At 37.6% G+C, this 19,909-nt stretch overlaps 2 protein-coding genes across 4 annotated transcripts in view; one reads left to right on the plus strand and one right to left on the minus strand.

The window, feature by feature from the left end:
- LOC114530723 (insulin gene enhancer protein ISL-1-like) overlaps positions 1-15,969 on the plus strand; it is a 36,862-nt gene extending 20,893 nt beyond the window's left edge. The window contains exons 1-6 of one of the 3 annotated variants that reach the window (XM_028552331.1): positions 1,995-2,151; positions 2,371-2,563; positions 3,431-3,675; positions 12,554-12,837; positions 14,447-14,633; positions 15,778-15,969. In XM_028552331.1, coding sequence (XP_028408132.1) covers positions 2,025-2,151; positions 2,371-2,563; positions 3,431-3,675; positions 12,554-12,837; positions 14,447-14,633; positions 15,778-15,791 — 1,050 coding nt within the window. In that variant the 5' untranslated portion in view covers positions 1,995-2,024 and the 3' untranslated portion in view covers positions 15,792-15,969. Of the gene's footprint in view, positions 1-1,994; positions 2,152-2,370; positions 2,564-3,430; positions 3,676-12,553; positions 12,838-14,446; positions 14,634-15,777 lie in introns of those variants that run through there. The other 2 variants (XM_028552329.1, XM_028552330.1) reach the window with 2 other exon arrangements.
- A 2,014-nt stretch (positions 15,970-17,983) lies between these two features.
- On the minus strand, positions 17,984-19,763 carry LOC114530754 (uncharacterized skeletal organic matrix protein 5-like). Its single transcript, XM_028552370.1, has 3 exons — positions 19,683-19,763; positions 18,785-18,968; positions 17,984-18,427 (listed from the first exon to the last, which is right to left on the minus strand). Exons 1-3 carry the CDS (start codon positions 19,746-19,748, stop codon positions 18,060-18,062), a joined length of 618 nt encoding a protein of 205 aa, XP_028408171.1. The 5' UTR covers positions 19,749-19,763; the 3' UTR covers positions 17,984-18,059.
- Positions 19,764-19,909: the final 146 nt, after the last annotated feature.

The raw sequence follows: 19,909 nt of genomic DNA on the forward strand, positions 1-19,909 counted from the left end.
TTTCAATGCCTGTTAATCAAGGGAACAAGAGCTTGTTAAAACCACAGTGTCAAGATTACAAGATTTGTGTTTTGCCTTAAGCGCGCGGTCTAAACGCTAACTAGTCGAGTCAACAAAGAAATTAATTTGGTAAACTACACTAAATTTCAGTGCCACACCGTGTTGTTGTTCGCTGTTTAATCCTAATTTGAGTGAAATAATGTGGAACGCATTCGGACAACGGGCTTAAGTGCCATCGTCGTGGGTTTCTGTATGCGATATTATCAAGGTAGACAAAAATAGCTTGAAAGCTACCCTGCCCCCGAACAGAAAAGAAAGCACTCGCACAGTGAGGAATAATGCAGGTGGCTGGCGAATGTGAAATGTTAGTTTGAGCGTATTGTCAATCAAATCATTAGGGCGTATTATCAGGCCGTTCATCTCTTGGGCTTATTATGTTCATGCTATTGATCAAACGATAAGGAGACAAAAGCTTAGCTTACCTCCCCGTTCGCCTATGCAAACAGAACGACAATGCTATTTTGTCTTGCTCTGAATACAAATTAGATACCCCGTCTCGTTGTTGGCACACAATAACCGCGAGCCAACATCGAGTCATAACTCAAGTTCGTGTTTGCTATGGACTCAAGCTGCGGCCGGATTCAACAGCTATAATATGCAATATACAATATCGCTTATAAAAAACAAGCAATAACAATATTCGTGGCTATCGGGAAATATCAGTAGAAATCGTATTAACGTCAGATACGGATCGCTCATACATGCATTTATGAATGCAAGCCCACAATATATCAAGCGACAAGTGTTAAACAGTTAGGGCCATGCATAAATTTTGATACACTTTTTGATGGCTACGTGTAAAGCCTGTGAAGGCGCCACTCAATCTGGTGATTATATGAATCATTGAAGTCTATAAGTAAACAGCACCCGCATGGGCTACGCTGAAATTTATGTGAATTCCTGACGAGTGTCAGTCGAAAGCAAGCTCAGCCGCGCTTTGTTTTGTGTCAAGTAGGCAAAGCACTTGACACTTCGCGTTCGAAAACGTGTCAGCCAGAATAATGACTATCTCACGACGTTCGGCGCGGCTTTCGTTGGAACGCAAAAGAATCTCTTGAGCGTTGTCTCGTCGATCGAGGCGTGATTTGCGTAAAGTCTTTGAAATTACGCAAAGTTCGATCACGATTGTTATTCAAAATTTCATACAACACCTTGTCAAACGCTGCTGTGTATAGCGTCTGCATGGTCTTCTAAGCTAATTTTACTACTACATCATCAGCGTGTTCGAAAGTTACACGAAAAACGATGCGGAGATTTTAATGTTACACTAACATGAAAGAAACCTACATTATAGCACGGTTCCATGAAATTGTTGGATTTCAATGCAAATGCATTGTTTAAGTTTGGCAGCTTGCGTGTTCTGTTTTTTATTCCAATTATCATGTTCAATAACGGCATTCAGAATGTTTAAAACCCATGTTTTTGTGCTTTATCGCCTTCAAATCAATAACTTTCTTTCATGAATGCATGCGCGAGAGCGGTGCGTGGGAATTCGCCTAGTGCCAGGCAAAATAAGCCTTGTCAAGCCTACACAGGGCTCTATCATCAGAAAGCAAACTCAGACCTTTTCTACACAAAAGCATGCGTCCGGCTTTCCTGCTAAGGGATTACATACGGCACACCTGTTCAGAACGAGGTTAATTACGCCTTGTATATGCATATCGCTAGAGTGTATCGCACGTTATACGCTCATTTTCATGCTAAACACCGAACTCAATCCATTATCGAATACTCTTTTCACGACTCGAGCACCTGCCAGCCCAGAATTGATTCGACTATAGAGTTGAACGTATCTGCGGGTAGGTTTTGCGTCGTGTACATCGCCACGCGAGCCAATCAAAATCACGCGCGTGATAACGACACCAAATTTGTCGAATAGTTTCGAACGCCGTTCGACCAATAATCGGTGCGATTCGATCACGTGTGGCAACAAAGACTGGCCGGTTGAATGATAGCTTCTGCCAATGAGACAGTACCCATGCATCGCTAAACTGTATACACTGAATTATACCAGTCAAAGTTGGCGTTCTGCTGGGAAACTTCTGTCTCAATACTTGCAGGTGTCGAAGATGAATTCAGGAGCTTTACAAAGTAATATGTTTTGCTTTAAAAGCAATTTACACCTCGCTATTAATACTTAGTATCCATATTAACGACACTCTGAACGCGGCGATATATTGTTAAAGTATTATTATCGTTATATATAGATGTATAGTGCAATGACGTTACACTCAAATGACTTCTACTCTTGAATTTTGACATATATAGATTGTTTGTAGGTAACAATACGTGTGCACCATTTCGTTTTAGACCCATCTCGCAGGATAGCGCTGTGTGTCGGCTGTGGAGCCCAAATCACCGATCAATTCATCCTAAGAGTTTCACCAGATTTAGAGTGGCATGCAACCTGTTTAAAATGTTCAGAGTGTAATGTCGCCCTGGACGAAAGCAGTACGTGCTTCGTACGCGAAGGAAAGACCTACTGCAAACGCGATTACTATAGGTAAATGTTTATGTTTTATCAATAAGCTTTTAAACTATCGTATACATTAATACGAGTGTCTATCCAATATAATTTCACGATTTCCGTAGTAAGGAAAGAGGGCCTCTTTTGTGTTTATCCATAAATGATTATGTTATGGACTAGACCGTATACGATGAGTTGTACAGTTCATGTTGGCAGTTTCACACACGGTTTACAAACCCCGGCCAGATTTCATGTATGTTTTGTAAGTAATTCCTAGACCCTGGCACGGGCTCCAGCCGTCTGCGACACGCTGGATATAGATATATCTATATATACATATATATCCTTGTCGCAGTGCTACATGGAAGTCTCGGTGGTCAAGCGATTATAGACACGACGCTAAGATGTTCGGCTCGATCAAATCGCCCCGCCTTCAGATTTAGCGTAGCGGCCGTATTGATGTGCTTCGTAGGGCGACTGAGGTGAACAGTTACAGAAGCTATCTCTGCCTGCCCCTTCGTCGTATCACAGTCGCAAAAAGGCCGAGAGATTTCACGGTTATTCGACACATATATGATATTTTGGCAGCGGAGCGTATCCGCGACCCTCTAAATGACAATCATTTCATAATTTCCATTTTGAGTTTGCGTGCATCTTCAAGTTTGCTGCTCATCGATTATACTTCTGATTCGAATCAACGTAAAGCGATTTACACCGTTCGTTTATCGAAAGCTCGTGCGGTATAAACGCTCCACACGCACCTCGGAAGACAAAGTATCCCTAGATAAAATTGCCTTCAAGTCCCCACGCACAAAGTATAACACTATCTGAATTCTCCTTTCGTTTGACAAGAGTCCGAGTTACCTTTGGCCTCAATGATAATTATGCACACATCGTTTTTAGATTGTTTGGTTCGAAATGCGCGAAATGCAATCAGGGTTTTAACAAGAAAGATTACGTTATGAGAGTTAAGAATAAGATATTCCACATGGAGTGTTTTCGATGTGTCGCCTGTAGTAAGCAGCTACTACGTGGAGAGGAATTTGCGCTCAGGGACAATGGACTATTTTGCAAGGCAGATCACATCATATTGGAAAAAGCTCGCGAACACTACAGTGCCGAAAACCTTCCCGCCTCGATGAACACGGGTAAGTTAATAGCAATTTCTTCTTTCATCGTTTTATCCGTCTGCACTTGTGCGTTCGTGAGAAGCCGGTTTACTGGCGTTCGCGATGTGCTCTGCGCCAAATACTGCTTCGTTTCCGTCCGAAGTAAATTTATACGATCTGTCGATGTGCCTTATCGCAGACATATCAGTGCTTTTATAAGAATGCAGGCGTAACTTCAGATAGGTATAGTATTTAAATTGGTGTAAATGCTTCAAGTTTGCACTGCGGTAGGTCCATGGGGTGCAAAATGCGAGAGGCTGGACGATGCGTGTTGTCGAACATAACATGTCGAGTGATAACATCATTAGCGCAACGAGGCCCCTTTCTTCTCTCTATTAACACGAATTTCTGATCACGCTATGATTAATTATTGAATAATCTTACGCCGAGGAAAAGGACGGAGAGATTGTGACTTGCGTACGCACTGACACAACGCTTCATCGGTCGAAATTCAATTGAGATTTATCGTGCTATTTGCATTGCATATGCCTGTGATGTAGCTAACAGTTTGCTTGGTTTTCAAATAACCCCCATAAAACTACCCATTGTCCTTTTTATTCAATGATTGAGGAAACGCTGGCTGTTACAACGGATTAAACATTTCCACTCCTGTATATATTTCATATCCTGTGTTAAATAAAGATGTACATTGCGAGAGGAGTCTGTTTACAAAAATGTGAATTTTTATTAACAAGCTGGCCCGTTTAGCTATGCTTGCACGAATTCATTGAGAGGTGTTCTCAAGTCATGATGAATGTGTCAGCATCGAATGCTTGCATCTGGACACGCGCGTTCATGATGAAGAGCTATCGGGCTAAAATTTACCCAAGGGAACTTCGCTTGAACGTACAGTGCAAACACCAGCACCTATTAGCATGTTTTCTGTTGTCGCTTACTAATGAAACCTTTGCTTTTTCGTAAGAAATACGTATATTTAAAGTTCGACACAGTTTCGTAATTTGCAACATAGCTTGCTTTATCATAGACCTACTTGAGAAGAAACCTATAATATTGATACATAATTGCATGAATTTTTACACCGGTAATGCGTGCATCTGCTATTCAACGAATCTGCTTAAAGTTAGGACAGGCAAGGTCCGCTTAGATTGTTTTGAATGTGCTGGTAGAAATTAAAACGGCGCTAGTATTCTCATTTCTTCACATGCAGACCTCAAGGCCTCAGACAGGTTTGGCAATTTTGGCGTCGTGCCTAAATGTATACGTTTTTTAAAACACGAATTGAAACCACATTTCGCAAGTTTATTTAAAGCAGCTCTTTCATCGTGGCATGCATTCAATATCAAACCGAACTCATGCTTCGACTCTCAAAGTAACTTGTTAGAAACGCATATAATGGTCGAAGATTTCAAGCAATGTGGCCGTCCTATATTTTCAAAGAAAGAATGTCTTTACTATTAAATGTCTTTGTTTGAGTAATTCTCAGGACACAGATCTTAGCTGCTTAGCTTTGCATTGATATAACATATACAATTGATCGAACTTCAAGTCGAGATGCTATTTTTGCTATCATGTACTTGCTTAATGTATTGTAACTGACCCCTATGGTAAAGTACATATAGATTTAAGACGCATACACGCATGTCATACAGCCAACGAAGTGGGCTTTGAGACCGAAATCAGCTTTTAAGTTTAAGAGAAATTGCAGATTAGCACAGGCGTCCAAACAAATGTAAGCAATTGAATTTGAGGGTTTTGGGTTCACATAAGTCGCCACATTGTCGCGAAGTGGTCAAAAGATTTAATGTGTATCGTGTGCATGATCACTGTTTTACCCCATTCAGAAAGCAGGAACGTCGATGCTTTTTAAACGGACCGTGATTATCATGTGCTTCGTTTAAAAAAGGCTGAACTTCACGGCTCTTTACCTCCAAGAAACAGCGCTTTAGTTCTGCACAAGAATAGCGTGTCAATTCTACCTCTTTAAACTAAATTGTTGTCTATTTCCATCAGGGTAGACCGCAATCCGAATTGTGGTGTTGATCTTTTTAATTCCAAACAATAAATCATAAACACTATTTGTTATAGCAGTTCTACAGTATCGCGTTCTGACCACGAATCAATTCCTTGTGGTGTGATGCCCAGTCATTCCGGCCCCTTGATCATAACAACGCGCGCGTAGATTTTTCTGGCTCCTTTTATTTTTTTATATAATGAACTGAGCAATATGTGGGGATTCTATTTAAAAATATGAAGTCGCGATGTGCAAGCTGTTATCTTGATATTGCAGATATATATTCACCAAACAAACTTAACAAAGAAATCGCGATCACATAAATATGGATAATATATTGTATTGTTCTAACCAAAATGCACGGACTAAGTCTAAGGAGAGCGAGGAAACGCGTTTGCAGTGTTGATTCAGGTCAATTGAATTGATTTGGGACGATTTGCGTGGACTTATCTGATATATAATCTAGAGTAATATCAGTTGGTTTGTACACAGCGCCATCTAGCCGTGACTTGTATGAATTGTTGATTCGCAAATTATCGTAGGCAAGATCGAGAAGTCAATACCGAATTGGTCAATCAACGTTTCCGTTGCAGACAAAAAGCATGTCGTTTTTGTTAATTAAAGTTAAACGCAGGCATTAGTCTTAAAGCTTAGCCTCTTCCTTTCGTTAAACGGCACCCATTTCCTTATAATTACACAGAAAAAGAGGCTTGCCCATTCTTTGCCGGACACATGCAGCTGTTAAATCGCACCTCTCGCAATAAGCACTCGTACTGGAGTGATATTGTCCCTGTCTGCTTGAGCTGTTCCATTCCGCGAGAGTGAAATCGCATTTGGTTTTGATCAGAATATTTCAAAAATACACAAACAAAATAGAAGCATCATTTTAGCAACAAAGTTCGAAGAGAAATGTTCGAAGCACGTAAAATTTGCCTCGTGGGAGAAGCACGTAATTTGCCTTGCTATATAATAAACTTTGCTATTCAAGTATTTTTCAAGGAGCCATCATTTGTTCAAAACTCGATTGTTGGTAACCTAACATGCATCCATCGCCTGAGATGTATAAAATATAACCTTGTTTTACGGTGTGCGACTCGCGACGTCGGTTTAAGAGAAGGTTTTCTAGAAAATTCATAGCTTTTCAAGCAAGCTGTCAGGGAGTTTGATAATTGATTTTAGGCTTCGATTGACTTAGCACTCAACAAACAGTCTCCAACTTTGTCAAATTCACGGGATATCCTTTAGGGCATACAATAATTTCTACAATATGCAATTTACGATGTTATAAGGTTAATTATGTCTGCATAAACATATCCAAATTATACACCGATCTTATATACCTTTTATGGAAATTGATTATTAATGAATAATGTTACATGTTATGTATGAACATATGCAGTGTTTGTGTGTATAGGATTAGAAAGGTGTTCGTCGACTTTTTCGAAAAATATATTTATAATGAAATATATATTTTCTTTTGGAGGAGTCATGATCTATACTTAGATACGAACTCGCCTTTAAGCGTGTTGATGTTCTCAGTCGATAAAAAACGGACTAAAACTATAGTTTATAATTCGTTTGCATATGACGTCACAATCTGTCATTCGGCGCCATCTTGGTTGCCTCTGCCAAGTTTCCTTCTGATGTTTAATTTTGAAGATAACAGTTCGCGTTGCTTCGGCCGTTCTTGTTTATTCTGCGACCGTTTTGTAGCCATATTATAATCAACAGTAGATACTTTTTGAAAGATACTTTTTCCAACTTACAGTGAAAATCGTAATTCATGTAGCTACGTATCTTTAAAAGTCTGTCAAGATGTCGGAGATCTGAAGCTACCCACTTCGATAAAAAGTTTTTTTTATAAAAGTTTATTGTCAAAATATAAATTCGCCAATATATTTGTTTGCTGTGGGATAATAATTTTGTCTCCATGTTGGAAAGCCTGATGTAATATGCAATGCGGACCCAATGCGCTTTATGTGATCATGCACAGATATCTTTGCAGATGTAAATTGAATGTGCAAATATGGCTGTATTTTTTTACGGGAAACACAAGTCGCTTTTCTTGCAAGTCGAATTTGTCATATTCGTCTAAATAGTGTCGTGTCTTTTTGTAGAAAACCTTGAATCCATAGTTTCATTTCAGACACGACATATAATGTAGAATTTCACCATTATTATAGGTATAAAATTAAGACTAAACCCTTCAGAAATTAACCATTTCTACATTAATATATTGTTTTCTCTTTCATACTATCAATACTTTACAATTCATGTCTGTTTCCTCTGCCATTTTTACTGTGTATGACTAAAACATCGTGTAAAATGCCCATGATCTTAGGTTAAAGAATACATTATTCATTTAGTATTTTTTTTTGCTTTGATAAATGATAAAAAGTCCAATATAAGGACTAGTATGTATATATACTAGTATGTAAAGCACTTTGTCTTGTTTTTGATCGTTTCTACTGGTGAGATCTAATAATAATCTATAGCTCTTATTAGGGGAAATGGTCTTAGTATAAAGGGAGTTTTTAAATGTCTCTATAATTATGTAGCTACTCGGCATTATGACATGATGAGAAATTTTCTGATATTGTTATAATTATCTCTTTCATCTTTGCTGCGATTAAACTCAGCCTCAAAACTATTCCATTAGGAAATTCGCTGGTATAGAGTGCATTAGTGAGGAATCTCAAGGCTGCATATCATTAGGACTCGATCAGACAATAAAGTTTGTTTAAGTCGGATGTTCTCTTTTTAACAGGAAGGAAACTTTCTTGTGTGTCCCTGAAGCTCTTAAGAAGCTTTCTCGGAGTAAAGTTCTCCCCAGCGCGAAGATTGTACGAAAGAGGCTTGAAAATGCTCGATAAAAAAAGGTTTTGTCTACTATTATTTTAGACCAAGCCATAGGGTGCATGCATGATAATTGATTAAAACTATTTATCTAATCATCTTTTCCGACTTTTCCCGTGGATGTTCCTCGGCTAGAATCTTTTAAAGCGCTAATTGCCCTATAATTTGGATGCGTCCGATCAATTTGTGTTCAACCTAATCTGAAAGATTTCTTTTTAATCCTGTGAACGACAATCCGTGGGGTGGACTATCGAAGAATTGATTATTTCTTTGTTGTCTCAGCGAGGACGGGTGATCGAATAAGAATGCAATGAGATTCTTATCTGAGATCAGCCATGCCACGTCCAGGGTAGGGCAATGTGGCTAGAATCATCACAAAGATGCTGCAGTTAGCGATGTGTGGGATCGATTCTATCTTAAAATCAACAGTAAAAGAATTCCATCAACGTTTTAAAATCGCTCAAATTTCATATTGCACGCCTAATGTCTTCATTCTCAATTGATGCGCCCCACAACAGCCGAACACAAACATGCAAACAGTCTAATCGATTCACAATTATTAATCTTTTTATTTTTAAGTGTATAAAAGCTAGGCAATCGATTGTACAAAAATCAATCCACCTGTCCGTTTGACCACTGCTTTTTCTGTCAGTCAAAATTCGTCGCTCTACGATAATGTGAACCATTGTCTGATATTGTATGAGGCACACTCGCTATTTGTGGTCTTAAAATATGCGTGCGCATGACATTGTACCTATTTCTGTACCAAACGAATGATGCACGATAGACTATATTACTATATTTAAGAAATTTCAATAATGCATTCTAAGATAACCAGAGCGCCGTGTCAGCATCTTCAAGTAACTTTTTCATCGAGCATGATTCAGCAACTGTCTAAAATATCTTACAATAATAAAAACAGCATATACTAAAGGCCTTTGTTAGAATGGGGTCCAAAGTTTGAAACATATTGTCTATAAAACGTCCTGAATGATTATTCAATTAATCTTTTTAATGAATAAATGGATGTAATGGGATGTATTAAGTAGTTCACTCCATGCACGTTTAAAAGCTTTCTCATCGAGACTCGTGAAAATTACAAAGTGGCAGCGTCTTATTTGTCATTCTGAAGATGGTACTAAGATTTTAATGCAACCCAGCAGCTGTTCGTCAAGTTTGTTGTCTAATTTATCTTTTTACGTCTCGTTTATGAGTTTCTAATCGAAGTATAAGAAACTACTCGACAGTTAATGTGGGACTATAGAACATGCAAAACACTTGAATGTCAGCTTCCCTGTAATTAAGCTAGCACATGATCCACACATCAACCCTTATGCCGGAACAAACTCCTTTATCTCAGCAGCTTCTTCGATTCAAATTGACAGGATCTTTGTAATTATGCAACTCCCATCCAGCTCATAAACCTGAACGTCTCAATTTAATCAACTTAAATCCTTTCTTAATTAAAGATTACTATCAAACAATGATTAAAGAATTTCATGACATTGATGTAACTCGTATATTTATAAATGTGTTTGTAAAGGATATCGCTTATGCTGTCCATTAATTGCAGTCCTTTAGTACAAATAGTTGAAGGACCCAGTAATGGAGGTTTAAAATTGCTGCCACGCCACGCGTAGATGTTTAAAAATAGAAATATTGTCCGTCTGCTGGTGGACTCAAAGAAACACTGTAGTTTCTCGCATGTAAAATAGTTTTCTTTTGTGATTCTCGAAAGGAGAGCTGGGAAAGCAAATACCATACAATGATGTTTTCGTAAACGGCATGCAATTCTATCCTGCATGTCGTATGCTATACATACATGTATAGACAATATAGAAAGAGAAGGTGGGACTCGAGCATGCAGTTGTGCCAAGACAGATAAGATAATACCTGATTATGACAAGACAGTCGATTCGAAGACATAGATTTTTACCCTTTGAATAAAATAATATGAATAAAATATAGGCTAGCAGTTGAACAGAGATATAGCCAGAGTCCTGGGGAGAAGTACAAAAACAACTTTTTGTAGTGCTAAAATAATAATATTTTTGCTAAATGAAAGATGATGATAGTCATTGTTTCCTTCCGTCACTTGAGCAAAATTTACATTACCAGTGATACCATGCACTCCTATTTTGTCAATTCGATGAGCAAAATACAACGCTTAATATGCACGCGTTAATTAAAAACTAAAAACAGGGATTGTTTTTGCAAATGCCCCGGAGAATAATCGAGTTAATTGTCGTACACAACATTCACGTATTGTTTACGAGGTGTTTGGAACAGAAATAACTGTTTTGTTACGCGTGCTTCGAGCAGAAGCTCAGTTGAATTGTTCCGTACGGTCGTAGAGGCAAAATTAATGGCTCGCTGTCGTATAGGTGGGAGGTTGGAGATGATTTGGAGATAACCTTAGCAATGCAATACCGTTGAGATAAGGCCACGTAATCATTTCATCCCGTAATTGTTATCGAGGGATAGTAAATATCGATCATATTTCCATGAATGCTTTCTAAGAATAGCGAAAAAAAACAATTATTCGTGGGAATATTAGCCTAATACCAGAATGCAATGTAATCATGCTGTTCCTTATTCAAATCTCAAAACCTAAAATTGAAATTTCTACCCACTTTTAATCTCTTCCAGATGCCTCAATTTCCTAATCACCTAAAATCGAATTCTGCAATTTAATTAATTTCGATAAAAGAGCATGCGCCATTAAGAAAAAGCCCGCCCATCCTGGGGTACGAGGTTGCCCCTTCTAACTGCATTTTCAAAAATATCATATGCAGTATTTTCTGTGATATTCCATTGTCTTAATAATTAAACTGTATATTAGTTATATGAGGAAGGTTAAAACACACACAACTGAACGGAGTTGTTCACCTCAATTATATTTTTAGAAATACAAAAAAGTGTTTCGTCGAATTGCTGTAATCCTACAAACAGCTCATCTCTAAATTGTTTATTAAAAGTTGGAGGAATATTTACAGTCTTGTGGTATAAACATTCAATCGTATATATCGCGGAAACGGGTATAATTCGTGTTTCCTGAATTTTCAATTGGTAAATACACAAGCATCCAGTTTCTTAGACAAAACAAAAAATGTTATTCTAAGATAATGTAGCGCAGTTTCCATCCTGTTTGCTTCGAGAATGCGTTTTAATTGCAAATTAAAGTCGATTATCTTTATTCTGTATTTGCCCAAAGATGCTGATGAGGCGCTCTGAACCTCACAAGGCTACTGCACGCTGCCGTTAAAGGCTATCACAGATTCTCGGAATACCCCCGGACAACTAAAGCGCACAGCAGGCTCGAATATGAATTTACTAAACCTGATATAACGTCGTGTTTCGTGTTTCTATTTTCTTTGGATGTCAACACATGCACGCCTGCAACTAAAAATATGAGTTGACCTTTGCTATAAAATTTTGCAATGAGGACGAGATTGTTCTTCGATAACTCTTGTTGACATGTTTTATTTGACGCGTAGCACATTACATCACAAACAACATCAATGAAACCGTTTCTCTTGTCGCAACAACAATAGGCGCAAATATGATGAATTGCAAAGTATAATGTTGACAATAATCTGTACGTGATGATGTGGTTTCTTCTTTCAACTAAATTGGAGCAATCCAAGACTTATAATTTCATAAGAATGATTACAAAATAGCTTTTCATTCGTGGCCGCTTTAGAAGTTTACTTAAATTACCATTGAAATTATGACTATCGGCATGTACGTGAAAGTTTGGTTGCTTCGTTCGACGTAATTGGAGTAATCTAAGACTACATTTCACATTAGTTATTACAAAATAGCATATTCATGGACATTTTAGAAATATCCCCAAGGTATAAAGGGTACATGTTTTTGCTACTCACGAAGCAGGCTGGAGTAGATTTTTCAGTCGTATTGAGCTCCCATACGACTGAAGTTTAATTCCATGCATAAAGTAACTCAGAGAAGTTGCTTTTTAAAATAACTTGTCATCAAATAACATGTCATTTTTTGTCTCACATTCAGGTCGACCAACCTATCAAATCCGTCACGAGGCGAACAGTAAAAAGGTTGAAAAGACGACTCGTGTAAGAACTGTCCTCAACGAAAAACAGTTGCACACGTTACGGACGTGCTACGCTGCGAATCCACGACCGGATGCGATGATGAAGGAACAGTTAGTTGAAATGACCGGCCTAAGTCCGCGGGTTATTCGCGTATGGTTTCAAAATAAAAGATGCAAAGATAAGAAGAAGTCCATACAGATGAAACAGCAGGGCTCCAGAGCAGTTAGTTCACCAGAAGATCAGGTAACGAAAACCAGGGAATGTTTTTCTGAAGCTATAGAGTGCGCGCGATGCAGTATTGATGGGATGCAGGCATGGCCCGATTGTTATACTCGATAACTTCTGAGCACGTTTTAGCGTTTGCAGTAACTTTATTCAGTCTAACGAGCAATTTTTAGGCAACTTTCAGACTTTGATAGCCTCGGACGCTTGCAGACTAACTTGAAGCGTGCGTTTGTTCTCTGGTACATGCAACAACAAGAAAAACACGAGAGTAAACATTAGTATCTAACCTAGGAGAGCTATATGAACCTTTATTATATTATTTTTACCTTTTGCCTGCCACTTCAGCCCTCTTGACATCAGCTGTAGCAAGCAATAATCCAATTTACTTGCACGAAATTTTTTCGTTACGACTTAACGCTGCTTGCCTTGAATCCCCTGACGATAGGATAGGTTTTCGAGAAACATTATTTTGGGACGAAAATTAAAGCGAAGGCCATGTGTGTTCTCAGTTTGTAAAGGCAAAATTATAAGTAATAATAGTCCAGCTCTTCCGATTGCATTGCTTGGCGTGAACCAACCATATAAGATTCAACCATTTTGTAGGATATTGCAAAATATTATTATTTACAAGAGCTTAAAGATGAAACAGCGTGATAAAATATTTATGACAGCGATATGGTTCTCATCATTCAAAAATTTTCTGACTCCTTGACGAGTGGGGGTTTTACTGCACCTTCCCCTTTTTATCGCCGCTCTTTCCTCTAGACCACACCGGTTCAAAAAACACCGGTCATTTCCATGAAAATTCTTAGATGAATCTTCGTATCAGAACATGGGTGACGAAACGAGAAATTCAACTAATGATTCTTGAAATGGCTAATATGTTCATGGGGGGTAGACAGTCGCTTACATTCCTTCCCATTTTGTATCTCAAAATAAAGCGTGGCAAAGCGTTGACTTGCTATCAAAATAAATAATCGTTTCAAGCTGGTTTTTGTTGCTGACAGAACTTGAAGGTCACATTTGTCGCCATAATAAGGTTATTGTGTCTCAGGTAATTGACTTCTCCTGTCTCATCGCTCCAAATAGCAGCGCAGATGAGAGTAGGTTTGCTGAATGATTAAACATACATGCCCCAATGTTCCGTGATTTCAATTTACGGTGTTCAGCCGATAACCATGCACTAGTAGCTTGGCTTGTTGAAATAGATAAAGGTAGCTACCCTTACAAGTTACAAATGGCTATATTCTGTTAGTTTTATGTGAGAATTAATTCCGTGGTGGTGTGTTGACTGAAAGCAAGCTTTCTGTTATTTCGGTGTTCCATATAAAGAAAAATTTTAAATAACAAGAGTCTTTGAGAGCTCTTTAATTATTTTAACCAATTATCCAATTTCAGTGCACGAAAATTTTACGCCCTCTAAGGCTCTTTCAAGTTGAGGATATTGCAGCGCAAACTCAAATAAATTATGTTTCCTGGAGAAATAACGAGAATATGCACTATTTTTTGTAGACTCGCACTTTTCCTTTGTTATACAATAAATGTTGCATTATCATTTACAAAAACATCATTTAACTACGCTGTCCATAATTTCCCAAATGATTAAAAGGATAAATCTATTTTTTAGTCATCGTGTAGCTTAACAGACGGCTCATCGATTTCATTACAACAATCGCTGCAAGACCGGAATAGTATGGCGCATGGGCTGGTTGCATCGAGTCCAGACTCCGATCCAGGTTACCAACCGTGGAAGGCGTTGAATGAGTTCGCGATGCAGTCAGAAATTGAAAGAACACCATTCGAACAGCTGGTAGGTCAGTTAGAAAGATTCACATACTAATATTTGTACGTTCATTAGTTATTATTTTTGGGTGCAAATCTGCTAATGGAATATGCATTGCTTTCTTGGGATTTTCCTAACAAAAGCACAGTACAGGAAATAAACAGTGGGACCACTAAGGGCTGCTGTCCAGTGTCACGTTTTTTGCACGTACGTACACGCACGTAAAAGCTTAAAACCTTATGTTAGTAAGTTATTGTATAAATAATTTTATGCCAGAAAAAACGCACCAAATCATCAACAGAATCCAACCCTATGCATCTATTCAATCGTTGATTCCATAAGTACCATTTAAATGATTTTAAACTTTTACGTGCGTATACTAACGTACAAAAAACGCGACGGTGGAAAACAGCCCTAAGTAAGAATTTTATACGATTGGGTATCTTATTACGCCGTGCATTACCATATTCGCAGCCAGTCAATTGCATTTTCAAGCCAATCTGAACTTTAAGCTGGCTAACCGCAGCGAATAATTGATTAAGTACACATCACCGGATTCCATGTTCAGTTAAGTGGCCCCGCTGTTCAATCTGTATACTGTGTTATTGATCCATGTTTTTCATTTCCGTTGGAGGATGCGAATTGTAGGAGTAGAAACATGTTGCTATCTTTTTTTCTTAAGTTTCCCGATAAGTTTGCCAGAATATATCATCCGGTCAAATATCAAATAGGTTCCTTTTCTTCGACAGAACTCGACAGCAAATAGTAGTAGAACAAATATTAGTTTTACAAATCATCGTTGTCTCTGAGTTGTGTGTGCAGTTAGTTTGATATGATATTATTAGGAACAGACGAAAGGAATATTTGCAAAAATATTGAAATGCATGCATCAAACATCTATTGATTGTTCAACATCATATAGCGACAGCAAGTGTTTTTATGTATACAAGGCCAAAAAGGCCAAGTGAATATTAACAGAAACACTTAACATGGTGGGCTGGCGGTCATAATTTGCATCTTAAGGATGACTCAAAATGAGATATGAAAGATTGGTGCAGTATGTTCCACTACACTTTTTTGGCATATTTTTCCACTTCATACAAGGGCTTATTTCGAAATATTTTAGGCTGACGTTTATGAACATGCATGTTTGATTGCCTACATTTTTATTTCAGGTAAATTTTTCTGAGCAGAATCCAAATGTGACGTCGTTGCTAAGCAATACAACCTGACGATATGAGCATTCCCAGGAAACCAAATAAAATGGATAATTCTGAAATTAGAATAACATCATCATAAATTGTTTTGTGAGCTAAAAATGAACCACGAATATACAATGTTAATAATATAAATGCACAATATAAAATAGGAATATGTAATCTATTTATTATTATATATATATATATATATCAAAGGTATAAATTAAATAATTGTCTGTTTTCTTCACTTTTAACTGCATGGGGTTCAATTCTGTAGCCTTTCATATTGTTTACACCAACAATAACCTCTGGCAATTAATCTGTCTGCAAGCATTCATCTTACTTCATTATTGAGTGCATAAAAAGTTAATCCAATTTTAACAATTCGTATATTTTAAGCTACAACAATTAAAACCCTCATATAAATATAATGATCGGTTACTTCACAGTCAAACTATTTGTCTTAAATCATTAGCTGCAAGCTACAGCTAAAGTCCGCCAATTTTCGGTTTAAAAGAGTCAGTTCGCAATGTGATGTACAATTTTTTAAAAGAAAAGTGCAGTTACTTGAATTTGTGGCTTTCATAGACTTACCTTATTTGGTATTTACAGAGACGATGTCTATTTACAGAAAACGATGTGTATGTATGAGTATACACAAATTGAGGCCTCAGAGTAATTGATCATTGACAGACGAATGCGATGGACTACTCGAAAAACATGCTTTGCGTAAACTTCGACTTGTTCTTGAAAACTGTACAGCGTTTAGCTTTACAAGCTCAGCAAGTTTAGAAAAGCATTACCCAGCATGACTTTTTGTCTGAGAATTTATTCAATAGACTGATCTTAAAGTTGACGAAACTTTGAACGAATGCAATAAAAAATTATAATGCATTATCATTTACAATGCCAGAGCTCTCGAGTTATGCATAACTTAACCTTGATAATGTGATTCCTAAAACGTCTAGATCGTTTGCACGTCGCATAATCAAATCTCATTATAAAAAATGGCCGTTTTATGGTTTTTTAGTAAGAAATCTGCAAAAAAATCTGCGACGAAAAAAAATTTTCATTGCTGTACTGCATGAGAGTTGGCGTTAAAAAAAAATTGGCGTTATGACGTTTTTGCGGTCAGGTTTTGGTCAGGTTAGCCATTACAACAAGATCTGAAGTCGAAGGAAGATAAAAAAAATTATCAGAAAATGTAAAATTTGTCTTCTTCGTTGTCATTTCGTTGGTATACAACGAGCTAACAATGTTAACCCAATCTTGAGTCGACAAACAAACACGTTCAAACATTATCATTATTAGACACTTTGTGATGGTTATATGTAGTATTTCACATAATTAAACCATAGCGCGGGCTCAGTTTCACTATTTATAATAATAAAACTAAAGAAGTAGCCATGATTTATGAAATATCCACCAAATAACAACAAATTTTCTGCAAATATCTTGATAATTTTGTTACGTATATTACCGATTTATAGTTTTCAGCTATTTTCATTGAAAAGCAATCGTTTTAACTTTAAATTTCTGCCTTTCACGCTTTGGGTCCCGAGGCGTTCATATTTGATTGCTTGCATATATTTTTAAAATTATTTGCTTTTATACCGGGAAATCTCAACAAAATTACCGTAAATAGTTTGCTTGGTACACAAACAATTCAAAATGAGCGAAAGAAAGAAATGAAACAAGAGGATGTTGGAATAATCTGTTGGATTGCAAAACTTTTCAAGCGATGGTATCTGGCCGTCCTGTACAGTGGCGTCGGGCCGAGAATTTGAGCCCGAAATACTTTCTTTGGAGTTACATTAATGCAAGGTAAATAAAATAAAGTTTAGTTAATTCAGCGTTCTCCCATAAACGTGTCTCTGCAAAATTTTCCTTCTGTAGCTATATACATTGACATTGTCATTGTAGTGAAATTTTATTTAAACAATTTATTCAATCAACGTGTTATAAGTCAGAATAAAATGAATTATCGAGAGTTTAAAATAGGCTACGAATTATCATGCTTTAACACTAGAACTTATGGGACAATAGCAACAATTCATTTGTAATAAGCTAAAATTTCAAAGTGTGTTCATAGATTGTTTATATCGTGCAGGGTCCCAGCCCAGACCCAGTTATTAATCTTTAACAACCACAAATCGTCCTAGTTTGTAATTTTAACTGATTTCTCAGTCGAGTATTTCCAGAACCTAGCAATATTTGAAAAATCGTTTTCGATTATCACAATGTTCTTCACAATCATCTCAACGAACTAAAATATATCCCATCGATTTAATGTTGACCTTACCATTATCCGGTGCGCACGCAGCGAGATTTCCGCTCACTGGAAAGGTCAAATACCCAAGAAAGCAGTCGTTATGTACGAGATAATCTGTGCCACCAATGCCAATAAATGAATCGGGAGATTTGCACGAAGGGTCTTCATCTGCTATAATGCCGATTCGAGCGGCTGGATACATCTTCAAATTTGAAGCTTGATTATTAAAACCCACTTGGTCGCACCCGTTTTGAAGGGAAGAGTAAGAGGGTATCAGTGATTTCCAGTCCTCTCGTCCGACATCATATATCGGACGAAATACGCCATCTTTTAACAGACTAAGCAGTGAGGTTCCTGGGTAGTAAAAAAATAGGCCCTCAGGAGTGCATAAGTATTTGCAAACTATTTGGACAATGGACAAATAGCTTATAATTTTTGGTGTTTATATATGGAAGGGATCAGATTGCGTTCCGAAATATTATCACCTATTCGAATCTATCTGACCTATTGGCTCAACTGGAAGAGCATTGGACTAGCAAAACAAAGGTCGATGGTTCAATTCCCACAGGTGCCAAGCCATTTTAGTAGCCTGGTTGGTTAACCTTGTTGCCATAAAACTAATTGACTGATGTGATATCACTGAGATGAATAATTCTAGCTTCAAAATGTACGATCTATCTGGTCCTGCTGGGAATTATTTTCTTTGCTTACCTGCGTATTTGATCTTAAGAAACTTTGGATCAGAATGAGTGTTTATCCCGATGCATATTTCGTTGAATGAAGTGCTCCAGTAGGTTGGAAGTTTGGTTTCTATGAAATCAAAGCCAGATGTACCACCAACTGGGTTATACATTTCCCGATTTGACCAGTAGAGGGAATTGTATGCGAATGTGTTCTGATAAAAAGGATACACGAGTTAAATTTGCTCGTTAAACACCTCACCCGTTAGTTCCATGTCTAGAGCGAAGACTTCTATATCACCTGTCATAGGCACACTTATCTCAAATATTTCTAATTTCTCTAATTGAGAGTACATCTCTAATACAGAGAATCCCTTGTACAGACACCTCTAATATAGGCGTCTCTTAAGCAAAGATACCTGTGCATGGGAGCACCTATTTAGTACAAACAATTCAAATACAGACATCTCTCATACAAAAAACGACATTTCTAATACAGTTAGTCATCTAGCTCGCCTCTATAGAATGTAGACACTTTCATGATTTTGCTTCTCTAATTATAACGGGCCCCTATCTTTCAAGTAGACAGTTGCCACGCCCCACTCCCTAGTTGCCAAGCCCCAATCTCTCCGAATACAGGCAACAATCAAATACAGACACCTTCAATACAGAAAGCTCTTTAATGCAGACACATTTCTAGTGCAGCGACCTTTCTAACACGCACACACTTCTTTAATACCGGCATCTCGTTAAAATGGCATCTATCTAATTAACACAAAAGCCTCGTTAAATAGGGAAACCTTTCTAACACGAATACTAGTCCAATTGCAAAACGTCCTTGCTACACTGATTCATTGCCCAACCCCCCAACGGCAAAGGTGCGTGAAAAACCATTCGTTTCCGTATACAATTAACACGTATGACTTTACCTTACTGCCGTCGACTTTCATCACTAAAGTCCAGCCACCTCCTGCACAGCCTTCAAGTGACGTCATTTGACAGTAAGTCTGTGTCAATTCTCCATCCGTAGAAATGTTGTACACGCCATTCGGAAGATTGCTAATAAGATTACATAAATCAAGATACACGTAAATTTTGGTAAATGAACATGATGGAAGATATTTGCGTGGTTATAGATGTTTTTCTAAGTATAGAT

Source organism: Dendronephthya gigantea, unplaced genomic scaffold, assembly GCF_004324835.1.
Source record: "Dendronephthya gigantea isolate DGI-Jeju-01 unplaced genomic scaffold, DenGig_1.0 000065F, whole genome shotgun sequence".
Classification (NCBI taxonomy): Eukaryota; Metazoa; Cnidaria; class Anthozoa; order Malacalcyonacea; family Nephtheidae; genus Dendronephthya; species Dendronephthya gigantea.

Coding starts and splice junctions, on each gene's coding strand:
- LOC114530754 (XM_028552370.1), bottom strand. CDS start 19,748: ATGACGTCACTTGAAGGCTGTGCAGGAGGTGGCTGGACTTTAGTGATG. Junction 18,969..19,682: donor TGAAAGTCGACGGCAGTAAG/GTAAAGTCATAC, acceptor CCTTTTTATCAG/AACACATTCGCATACAATTC. Junction 18,428..18,784: donor TCTTAAGATCAAATACGCAG/GTAAGCAAAGAA, acceptor TTTACTACCCAG/GAACCTCACTGCTTAGTCTG.